This window comes from Scyliorhinus canicula, chromosome 1 (assembly GCF_902713615.1).
Source record: "Scyliorhinus canicula chromosome 1, sScyCan1.1, whole genome shotgun sequence".
In the NCBI taxonomy this organism is placed as follows: domain Eukaryota; kingdom Metazoa; phylum Chordata; class Chondrichthyes; order Carcharhiniformes; family Scyliorhinidae; genus Scyliorhinus; species Scyliorhinus canicula.
This window is the reverse complement of record NC_052146.1, coordinates 299020345-299032371: the sequence shown is the minus strand read 5'-3', so window position 1 is coordinate 299032371 and position 12027 is coordinate 299020345. Positions and strand designations below refer to the sequence as shown.

General features: G+C 46.3%; 1 protein-coding gene and 1 long non-coding RNA gene across 2 annotated transcripts in view; one reads left to right on the top strand and one right to left on the bottom strand.

Annotated features, from left to right (window-relative positions):
* Positions 1-329: 329 nt before the first annotated feature.
* Positions 330-6831, bottom strand: LOC119976063. The gene is made up of 3 exons (XR_005462864.1): positions 6551-6831; positions 1544-1689; positions 330-867 (listed from the first exon to the last, which is right to left on the bottom strand). It is a non-coding gene; the product is annotated as an uncharacterized LOC119976063 (long non-coding RNA).
* Positions 6832-6948: 117 nt separating this feature from the next.
* LOC119976058 (kinesin-like protein KIF13B) overlaps positions 6949-12027 on the top strand; it is a 216246-nt gene continuing 211167 nt past the window's right edge. Inside the window, 1 exon segment of the mRNA XM_038816183.1 lies at positions 6949-7420. Coding sequence (XP_038672111.1) covers positions 7366-7420 — 55 coding nt within the window. The 5' untranslated portion in view covers positions 6949-7365.

Here is a 12027-nt window from a genome sequence, read left to right as displayed (position 1 = left end):
CCCGTACATTGGTACTGAGGGGAGGGTACCCTGTTTCGGCAACACAAAATTAGTGTTTGTACCGTTTGGCCTTTGTTGCCAATCGGCACCAGAGTAATGTTGCCAATTAATAATGATGCACTTTAGAGTCGCCAGGTATCAAATGATACCACCACAAGGCTTTACCGGATATCGATCAAAGGACCGCACAACCAGTTTGTCAGTTCAAGTTCAAAGGTAGTTTATTTACACACAAGGATTACTTCAACATGCAATACGAAACACTACTAGTTAAACTACACATAATAACTACAATAACCTATAGTTAACTTCAGGGCAACCGGCTCTGTGCAAGTGGATAAGGCCTTTATCTTGATCACGTGGCTGGTTTGAAGAAGTGGCTCTGTCTCTGCTGGGCTCATCTGTCAGGTAGCAATCGTTGGTCTTGAACTTGGCTGTCTGGTCGTTATGCGGCACAGGTTGGATTCAAAGGAGGCTGGCACAGACCGGGTCCAAAAGAGACTGAACACATGGTTGTATTGCCTTTTAACTGGCTTGAGTTTTCCCCACTTCTTTTGTGGGCAGTTTCTGGGTCACTGTCAATCAATTCCTCAGGGCTCCACCCTCTGATTGGTCACATCCAATCGGGGCTGCCACATCATTTTTGGGGTGGGCATCAGTGGCCAATCCTGGGAGGGCTCCGAGCAGGACCTCGGTGCCGCCTAGTCTGGAAGATGATGCGATGGGCCTGATGGTCCCATTGTTATTTTAATCGCCTTGAATGGCCCATTTGCAGGTATGAATTCCTGTATACTTCTGGGCTGCTGTTTGCAAAGATACAGGCTGCAGCTTGTCTGTGTCCCAAACCTGGCCATAATTCCCATCATTCTTTGAAATGAAATGAAAAGAAAATTACTTATTGTCACGAGTAGGCTTCAAATGAAGTTACTGTGAAAAGCCCCTAGTCGCCACATAATGTTCGGGGAGGCTGTTACGGGAATCGAACTGTGCTGCTGGCCTGCTTTCAAAGCCAGCGATTTAGCCCTGTGCTAAACAGGTGGCCATCTTGGATGGCTACACCTTGGATATATTTTTTACTGTTTTCATAAAAAGAAATGGCTAATTCACCTACCAGGCACATTTTTGGGTTGTGGGGATGAGACCCATACAAACACGGGGCCATTGTCCACACAGACAATGGGGCCATTGTCCACACAATCGACCAGCAGCACGGTTCGATTCCCGTACCAGCCTCCCCGGACAGGCGCCGGAATGTGGCGACTAGGGGCTTTTCAAAGTAACTTCATTGAAGCCTACTCGTGACAATAAGCGATTTTCATTTCAGACAGTGACCCGGGTCTGGGATCGAACCCGGGTCCTCTGCACCGTGAGGCAGCAGTGCTAACCACTGTGCCACGGTGCTGCCCCAGTAATTCCATCTTATTGTGATGGTAGGAAGGTAATTGCTTATCAAAACTAGTTCATAAGTGACTATATGCCAAGTTCCTAGACAATCTGAAGCTTGGTGTTGCATTTAATGCTGCACCAGAAACTAGGAGCTCACCTGAATAAAGTTGATCAATCATAGTTCAAAGGAAGCTGGAAATGCTCGGCAGGTCAGACAGCATTTGCGAAGAGAGAAACACATTTAACGCTTCTGGTCAGTCATCTTTCATCAGAACTAGAAAAAAAGTTTGAGATGGAACAGGCCTGGAGCAAATAAAAAGACAGGAAGAGGTGGGAGGAGGAAAAGAACACAGGATAAGATGTATGGTGGCACAGAAGACAGGAGATTAAATGACAAAAGAAATGTCATCAGGCTAAATTGGGATGATAATGGCCTCCTTCTGCACTGTAAATTCTAAATGAAGAAACTTTAACGTGTTCTCGCCATTTTTGCAGCTGCTGGTTTAACCACTAGGTGGCAGAGAAGGTAGCATGAGAGATTCATGCTGTTCTGTGCCCATGAAATCTTATCATTGCCTTCATGCGTTCAGTTACACAGTATGCAAGTACAATTCATGGCACCTCCGCAACACAATATCCAGTGTGAACATGGTTATTTTTAAAACTTTTACAATTTATTTTGTATCAAAGTTGGAAGAGTTTAGGGTATAATCTAATGAGCAGTACCATGAGAACTCGAGAACAATTACTGGGGAGTGACACCACACAGTTTTCCTTTGAATGGGAAATCTTTGCCATTGTCATTCCAAATTACTGCTCAATAGCCTGGAAACTTCTGAATCCAGTTGACAGAAAACATTGTCCAACAATTACGGTAATCTGCTTGGTGTGAGGTTGAACCAGTTGCTCCAGTTTTATTCCTGGCCCATGCCAATTAGTATCATTGCTTCCTGTTGTGTGCAAATCTGGTTGAATTGGTTATCTTTATACACTCAGAGGATTGACATAAGAATGAGGCACTGGACATTTGGATTTAGAAGAACGGTTCCAGGGATGAGAAACCACAGTTATGAGGATAGATTGGAGAGGTTGGGACTGTTCTCCTTGGAGAGAAGAAGGCTAACAGGAGATTTGATAGAGGTATTCATTATCACGAGAGGGCTGGACAGAATAAATAGGAGAAACTGCTCCTGCTCGTAAAAGGATCCAGATTGAAAGGGCACAGATTTAAGGTGACTTGCAAAAGAAGCCTATCTGATGTGAGAAAAAACGTAGTCTGGTGATCTATTTACCTGGAAGAAGAATCTATTCACCTCGAATAGGTGGAGGACAAAAGAAAAACATTTTTTTAATATAAAAATTTAGATTACCCAATTAAATTTGACCAATCAAGGGGCTGCACATATAACTTGTGTTGTTCACTCAGGCACTCTGCTCGGTGGAACTCCTCAGTGTAGCGAGAGATTGGGACGCCATTTCTAAATGGCGTCCCGATCTCTGAAGCCCCCAATTGAGAGCAGATTTGTTAAATGTGTTCATAATCATGAGGGGTCTTGACGGTGTAGATAGACAGAAACTGATTCATTGCAGGAGGGTTGGACGGGAAGGGAGGCACTCCAGAACCAGATCACCCAAAAAGCAAAATGAAGAAGTAAAAAGTTCACAGCATCTGGTTAGGAACTGGAATGCAGGGGTGGACACAGAGTCAAATGTGGCTTTCAAAAGGGAATTGAAAAAAAATATTTCCAGGATTATGGGAAAGGGCAGAGGAATGGGAGTGGCTGATAAATATGAGGGGCCAAATGCCTCCTTCTGTGTTGTAACCATTCTATGACAGGTAATGCAGCAGCTGATTTGTGCAAAGAAAGATCTCACAAATAGCAATGGGATATTGATGAAATCAACTTTTTTTTTGTGATGTTGGTTGAGGGATGAATACCAAACACCAAAGATCAAAAGCACCAAATATCAACATGCTGCCGTTTGAAATAGTGGCTGTGGGATCTTGTACATCTGCCTAAGGGGGAGACACGACCTCAGTTTAGTGTCTCTGCTGAACTCAAACAGTACAGCACTCCCTCAGTACTGCACTGGAGTACACCATAGACCTTTGCTCAAGTCTCTGAAATGGGACTTTAACTCACAACCTTCTGACTCTACGGCAGAAGTGTTACACACTGAGTTACAGCTGACACATAATGTAATCCCCCTTTAAATGTTGTCTTTGTAGGGTGGCACGGTGCCGGTGGTTAGCACTGCTGCCTCACGGCGCTGAGGACCCCGGTTCGATCTGGCCCTGGGCCATTGCCCGTGTGCAGTTTGCACATTCTCCCTGCGTCTGCGTGGGTTTTGCCTCCACAACCCAAAAATGTACAGGGCTGGTAGATTGGCCACGCTAAATTGCTCCTTAATTGGAAAACATTTTAAAAAATGATGTCTGGAATTATCATTTTGAGAAGTTTCCCCACCCCTGAGGTTTAACTGACTGGCCTGTAGTTGCTGGGCTTATCCTTACACCCTCTTTTGAATGAGGGGGTAACAATCCTCTGGCACCATCCCTTTACTTAAGGAGAATTGGAAGACTGTGACCAGGGTCTCCGTAATTTCTACATTTACTTTCTTCAGCATCCTTGGATGCATTCCACGGTGACTTATCAACTATTAGTATAGCCAGCCTATCCAATACAAACCACACCTGGCCCAGAGGTATGAAATTCAATACACCTGGTTATACAAACCAGCTTGACAAAACTTTTGTTCGTCTAAAGTAATAATGCAATTGCAAATAACATTGGCCTCTGTTAATATTAACTTTTGTGACACCACAAGTACTGCTCTCACCACTCCTTCTTCTTGCTGTCCTTTTTAAAATCAGCATTCTCCCATTCTACATGTATAAACTCATTACCCTGTGGTAATTAACTCTACTTATCTGATATTATAACATGAGGATTCAACTTTGTGGATATGCCATGATTCAGCTCTCTCTTTCTTTCTTGTCTCCCTGGAGGTGAGTCAACCTTCAAGCTTAGAGACCATACGATAATAATAATCTTTATTATTGTCATAAATAAGGAGCAGCACGGTGGCGCAGTGGTTAACATTGCTGCCTCACGGCGCCAAGGTCCCAGGTTCAATCCTGGCTCTGGGTCACTGTCCGTGTGGAGTTTGCACATTCTCCCTGTGGGGTTTGCGTGGGTTTCGCCCCCACAAGCCAAAGATGTGCAGGTTAGGTGGATTGGCCATGCTAAATTGCCCCTTAATTGGAAAAAATGAATTGGGTACTCTAAATTTATATTTAAAAAAAATTATTGGCACAAATAGGTTTACATTAACACTGCAATGAATTTACTGAGATATAGGAGCAGAATTAGGCCATTCGAGTCTGCTCCGCCACTTAATCATGGCTGATATGTTTCTCATACTCCTGTCTTCTCCCCATAACCCTTGATCACTTTGTTTATCAAGAACCTATCTATCTCTGTCTTAAAGACATTCAGTGACTTGGCCTCCACAGCCTTCTGCGACAATGAGTTCCACAGGTTCACCACCCTCTGGCTGAATAAATTCTTCCTCATCGCAGTGTTAAAGGATTGTCCCTTCAGTCTGAAGCTGTGCCTTCAGGTTCTAGTTTTTCCTACTAGTGGAAACACCCTATATATATTCACTCTATCTAGACCTCTTAGTATCCTGTAAGTTTCGAAAAGATCACCCCTCTTCCTTGTGAACTCCCAACGTGTACAGACCCTGAGTCCTCCACTGATCCTCATATGACAAGTCCTTCATTCCAGGGATCATTCTTGTGAATCTCCTCTTAACCCTCTCCAAGACCAGCACATCCATCCTTAGATAAGGGGCCCTAAACTGCTCACAATACGAGGCTGACCAGAGCTTCAGAAGTATATCCTTAATGACCACCTCCTCCCCAACAAACATAATACTGATGTATTAGAATCTTGCATTTGTTGTTGTATATGTCCACTTGATTTGATTTGTCACGTGTACCGAGGTACAGTGAAAAGATTTTTTGCAGATCGTTTCAGACATGAAAAACATAGGACATACACAATGTAAATACATAGATACAGACATTGGGTGATGCATATGGAGTGTAGTACTACTCAGCAGAGATGTGTCTATTATACATCTCAGTCCATTAGAGGGTCATTTAGGAGTATGGTAACAGCGGGGAAGAAGCTGTTTTTGAATCTGTTTGTGCATGTTCTCAGACTTTTGTATCTCCGATAGAAGAAGTTGGAAGAGTGAGTAAGCCGGGTGGGAGGGGACATTGATTATGCTGCCCGCTTTCCCCAGGCAGTGGGAGGTGTAGATGGAGTCAATGGATGGGAGGCAGGTTTGTGTGATGGACTGGGCTGTGTTTCAAAGAATTTACAGTGCAGAAGGAGGCCATTCGGCCCATCGAGTCTGCACCGGCTCTTGGAAAGAGCACCCTACCCAAGGTCCACACCTCCACCCTATCCCCATAACCAAGTAACCCCACCCAACACTAAGGGCAATTTTGGACACTAAGGGCAATTTAGCATGGCCAATCCACCTAACCTGCACATCTTTGTGACTGTGGGAGGAAACCGGAGCACCCGGAGGAAACCCACGCACACACGGGGAGAACATGCAGACTCCGCACAGACAGTGACCCAAGCCGGAATCGAACCTGGGACCCTGGAGCTGTGAAGCAATTGTGCTATCCACATTGCTACCGTGCTGTCAGGACTCGGGACTCTCTGAAGTTTCTTGCGGTCCTGGGCCAAGCAGTTGCCATATCAGGCTGTGATGCAGCCACATAGGATATTTTCCATCTATAAAAGTTGGTAAGAGTCAGTGTGGACATGCCGAATTGCCTTAGTTTCCTGAGAAAGTAGAGCTGTTGTGCTTTCTTGGTCGTAGCGTTGATCGTTTTTTAAAAAGAAAATTTAGAGTGCCGAATTCATTTTTTCCAATTAAGGGGCAATTTAGCGTGGCCAATCCACCTACCCTGCACATCTTTTGGGTTGTGGGGGCAAAACCCACGGGAGAATGTGCAAACTCCACACAGACAGTGACCCAGAGCCGGGATCGAACCTGGGACTGTGGCGCCGTGAGACCGCAGTGCTAACCACTGCGCCACCTATAGCCTAGATCATGATCATTTATTGGAAATAAATACCTCCTTGCCATTCCTCTGACACCACCTCTCCATCTACAATAGGCGTCACTAAAGCACTTTGGGACGTCCTGTGGCCGGGAAAGGCGCCACAGTAAGTCTTTCCGTCGGACTCTTTGCTCGGCGGAACTTGCCGATCCTTCCAGCACCTTCTCCGAACATTGCCGATCCTTCGGGCTTGGCGCTCCGTCCGGAAGTTGCCGAACCCACGCGCTCTCCGGATGTAACCGAGCGGGTTCCCCGTCCCGCCTCTCTCCGGACGCTCTCCAGCCGTTGGGCTCGCTCTCTCCCGCCGGAAGTCGCCGAGCCCTTGGGCTCTCCCTCCGGAAGGGGCCGAGCCCCTGAGCTCTCCCTCCGGAAGTTGCCGAGCCCTTGGGCTCTTCCCTCCGGAAGTTGCCGAGCCTTGTCTCTCTCGCGTTCGCACTCTCCGGGAATTACCGAAACATCCCGAAGCCTGTACCCCTCCCCCCCCGGGTCTCTCCGGCCGCCGCTGCCGGCTGGGGCTTGCTTGTTGCTGTCATGGCGAAGAGCCATCATCGTTTCAAAGCGGGGCAACGAAACAGGTGAAAGGGACGGACGAGGGGAAGTGGGAGACGGAGAGATGGGTGGGTAGGGGGTTAGTGGGGAGGGGGAGGAGGAAAGAAAAACACCTAAAAAAAAATCGACCGGTCAATAAAAAGTTTTGAGGAGTGAAGCCAGGCGCCGAGTGGGAGACAAACCGAGGTCGACGTCTTAAATATTCCTCAACCCTCTTCGTTGGCGGCGTTGAAGCGAAATAAGTTTGATTTTCCCAGTTGGTGCTGCATCCTCCCAGCAACATGTCCGAGTCCAACGTGAAGGTGGCCGTGAGGATTCGTCCCTTCAACAGGAGAGGTAAACCCACCAGGCATTCATCACCCAACATCTACCCTTCAGATCTCAAATTATGTTGCTAACCCTGGACCTGACTTGGAAATATTAACGCTGCTGCTGAGGGGAGGTAGATTTAAACCTGTAATTTAAGACCCCGCTTCCTTCCACCCATGCAAAGTTTAGGCTAGCCTGCATGTATATAATTAAAAGTATTGAATCTCTCTCTCTCTCTTTCTTCGGTGGACTTCGTCAATATTTTATTTGGAAGTGATCGTGTTACAGAACTGATTCTTGGCCCAACGGAGAGGAATCAAATCAGCAAGACTGGGGTTTTTGTCTCTCTCTCTGCTAGTTAACTGGGTGCAAGATGGATCTGTAACCTGTACCAAGTTGGCTTCTTTCTCTTTTTTTTTAACATTTCATAAATTCAGAGTACCCAATTCTTTTTTTTTAACCCAGCGATTTAGCATGGCCAATCCACCTACCCTGCGCATCTTTTTTGGGTTGTGGGGGTGAGACCCACGCGGAGACGGGGAGAATGTGCAAACTCCACACGGACAGTGACCCGGGGCCGGGATCGAAAGTTGGCATCTTCCTATCGAACTGGAGCTGGGGCTTTCGGCTAGATTCAGAAGGAGAGGGAGGGAATCGGGGTCAGGCTGAGTCACTCAATGAGTAAAATAGGTAAGGCGTTCTCCACTAACTGGAGGATCACCTGTTGCTGTGATTCAGTTGCTGAAGGGCATTTTATAAGACCTCGAAAGGGGGGAGGGAGGGGGGTTCTCTTTCGCAATTCAATTTTGGTGTGCTCAACATCCCTTCTCCTATTTTCAATTTTAAATTATGGAAGTTGAAACAACTGTACTTTGCAGTTTGCAAGAAATTTGCTTTCAGGCTGTGATTTTCTTTGCAGAAATTATTAATAGTAGCCAGTGTTCATGCAGTTCCAGTTAAATGTTTACTTTCAGTTTAATTTTTAACACAAGGAATTTCTTCATGATATTTATTTTGAATACGATAGACATGCAGTTCCTCAGTTGACCAGGAATGCTTTGTACTTTGACGAGGAATTTCCTGCATTGCTCTTTTTAAACCTTTTTGTCTCTTTTGATTAAACCTCGTAGCGAAACAATGTGCTACCTCGGTGCCATTAATCCAAATATCTAATACCATTAAGAGGGGCACAGCAAGGGCAGCACAGTGGCAAGCATTGTTGCCTATGGCGCGGAGGACCCGGGTTCAAATCCCGGCTCTGGGTCACTGTCCGTGTGGAGTTTGCACATTTCCCCGTGTCTGCGTGGGTTTCACCTCCACAACCCAAAAAATGTGCAGGATAGGTGGATTGTCAACGCTAATTTGCCCCTTAATTGGAAAAAATAATTGGGTACTCTAAATTATATAAAAAAAGAGGGGCACAGCTAATAATACCCAAATAATTTTTAAAAGAAAGAAACTTAAATAAAATAATTTTGCCACCCATGTTAGCACAGTGGTTAGCACAGTTGCTTCACAGCTCCAGGGTCCCAGGTTTGCTACCCGGCTTGGGTCACTGTGTGGAGTCTGCATGTTCTCCCGTGGGTTTCCTCTGGGTGCTCTGGTTTCTTCCCACAGTCCAAAGATGTGCAGGTTAGGTGGATTGGTCATGCTAAATTGCCCTGAGTGTTCAAAAAGGTTGGGTGGGGTTGCTGGTTGTGGGGATAGGGTGGAGGTGTGGGCTTGGGTAGGGTGCTCTTTCCTAGGGCCGGTGCAGACTCGATGGGCCGAATGGCCTCCTTCTTCACTGTAAATTCTATGATTCTGTGTTGATTCTGCAGCAACACCAACTTGCATTTATGTAGCATTGTTAAGTAGTAAAGCCTCTTGAGGAGCTTTGCAGGAGCATTATGAAACAAAATTTGACATTGCATTCCAGCGCCTGTGGCACTCGGTGCGGAAAGCCTTGAGTCCACTTCTGAAGGTGATAATCCTTCCTCTGGCATAGTTTCAGAGATACTGTGAGCACTTTGGCGACTCATGGCCCCTCTCTGGCTGAGCTTAAATGGCGAATGATATCGGACAGTTCCACAGTGGGGAGCAATACAGCCAAATAACTAACTTTATAAAAAAGAATTTATATGATGATGATGACTGGTTTGTATGATGCTTAACAATATGCATCTTAATTTGTTGCAATTAGTGTAGTATACCTCATAATTTTACACCAGTAAAAATAATGGCACATTGTTATGATCCTTGACCAGGCCCCCAAGTTGTTGGCAAGATCCAGTTCGGGATCAATAACATTTTATTTCCAGCTGGTTTGTGATGCAGAGCAAGGCCAGCAGTGTGGGTTAAATTCCCATACCAGCTGAGGTTATTCATGAAGTCCCTGCCTTCTCAACCTTGTGATGATTCTCAGGTTAAATCATCACCAGTCAGCTCTTCCCCCTCAAAGGGGAAAGCAGCCGACGGTTATCTAGAAACATTGCAACTTTACCTTGCCTTTATTTAAAGTAGACAAAGTTTGAGGTTCAAGACATTTGCTCAGTGAAAAAAGCTGCAAGATTCCACGGGAGTTGAAATGTCAGAAAGATGACCCAATTTACAAGGGTTTGAGCTTCCATAGACTAGTTAATAAGTCGGATTGCCACTCTTCTCCTATTTCTCTCCTGAGATCTTTTTCGATCCTATCTCTCCCGACTCTCCAAATTAGGCGGGTGAAATCTGGGCTTTGCAGCCCGTCCCTGAAGTCCAACGTCCAGGCAGCACAGTTGAATGTAAGGAGGTCACGCCCTCTTTTTGACCACACTAGCTGCCATAAACCAAGTAAGTTAAAGATCCAGCCAAGTACTTGACCGGCCAGGGAGATGGTAGGTGTATCAGGTCAGTTTGTGCTATTTGGCAGGGGTTGGATAGGGAATTTGGGGGTCAGGTCAGATTGGTTTGTGCTTTGGGGGTATGAAGGGCCACACCTTTGGGGCAAGGGGCATGGTCGGACCTGGCCTCTGATGGTGGGGTGGGATGGGGGGGGGGGGGGGGGGGGGGAGAGATTGTGGAGGCAGGAGGAACATGTCCACATATTGTACCTTTGTCAATTAAATAAATGCCTGGAGAACAGTCATCCCCTGCCGCATTTCCCATTGTGGAGCCTCCCACCTATCAGTGTCCAACAAATCAGTGCACTCTTCTCATTCAATGGGAATCGGTGGGGGAAACTCTCCACTAGTTGGAGTCATACCGAGCACAAATGAAGATGGAGGTCAGACATGGAGGTTGTTGGAGGTCAGTCATCTCAGTCCCAGGACATCACTGCAGGAGTTCCTCAGGGTAGTGTCCTAGGCCCAACCATGTTCAACTGCTTCATCAATGACCTTCCTTCCAACATCAGGTCAGATATGGGGATGTTTGCTGATGATTGCACAATGTTCACCATTCGCGACTCCTCAGAAAGTGACGCAGCCCACGTGTAAATGCAGCAAGACCTGAAGTGGCAAGTAACTTTCCTGCCACACAAGTGCCAGGCAATGAGCAGCTCCAATCAGAGAGAATCAAACCATTGGCCCATGACATTCAATGGCATTACCATCACTCAATCTCCCACTATCAACATCCTGGGGGGTTACCATTGACAAGAAACTGAACTGGACTAGACATATAAATACTGTGGCTTCAAGAGCAGGCTAGAGGCTGGGAATCGTATGGTGAGTAACTTGCCTCCTGACTCCAAAAAGCCTGTCCTACATGGCACAAATCAGAAATGTAATGGAATACTCTCCACTTGCCTGGATGAGTGCAGCTCCAACAACACTCAAGAAGCTCAACACCATCCATGACAAAGCAGCCAGTTTGATTGGCACCCCAACCACCAACATTCACTCCCTCCATCAGCTTCAGCTCTTCGGCCACGCTGAACAGAATACAACCATTCCAAAGAGGTACCCTTTTCCCAATGCCCTGCAGCATGGAATCACCATTCTTTGGCTGCCTTCTTGGATTTTCAGGGCTTCACTTGAAAAAAAAAATGAAAATCGCTTATTGTCACGAGTAGGCTTCAAATGAAGTTACTGTTAAAAGCCCCTAGTCGCCACATTCCGGCGCCTGTTCGGGGAGGCTGTTACGGGAATCGAACCATGCTGCTGGCTTGCCTTGGTCTGCTTTCAAAGCCAGCGATTTAGCCCTGTGAGCTAAACAGCCCTCTCCAAACTCAGACAGCATCAACAAAGGCCCACGTCATAGGGTTTCAATCTCACCTCCCCAAATTCAGTTCCCCTGGGTTCCCAAGTATGCACCAAGTGACAAGCGCAGTTCCAGATCTTTGCCTGCACAAGAAGAACACCACTGCTCCAAATTTCCTGTTTGGAACTGTTTCTCTGCTTTTAGTTTTTCTTAACCAGGATTGGTTTCTGCCCTTTGCCTCTGTCCATTACCTGGAACTTCCTTTTGGGGCCTCTCTCTATTCCCTCATTTTTTCTTGGGACCTTTTCCTGTTCCCTACTTTTTGACAGTGCTCCACTCCCAACCACCTGACCTGGGTTTTCACACCTTTTTTATGTGCAGGTCATTGTGCCTGTGCTTGGCCCAAAGAAGTTAAAAGATGCTGATCTGCTGACTTGCATGTGCAGACCGCTCTCAATCTGCGCATGCGTGGG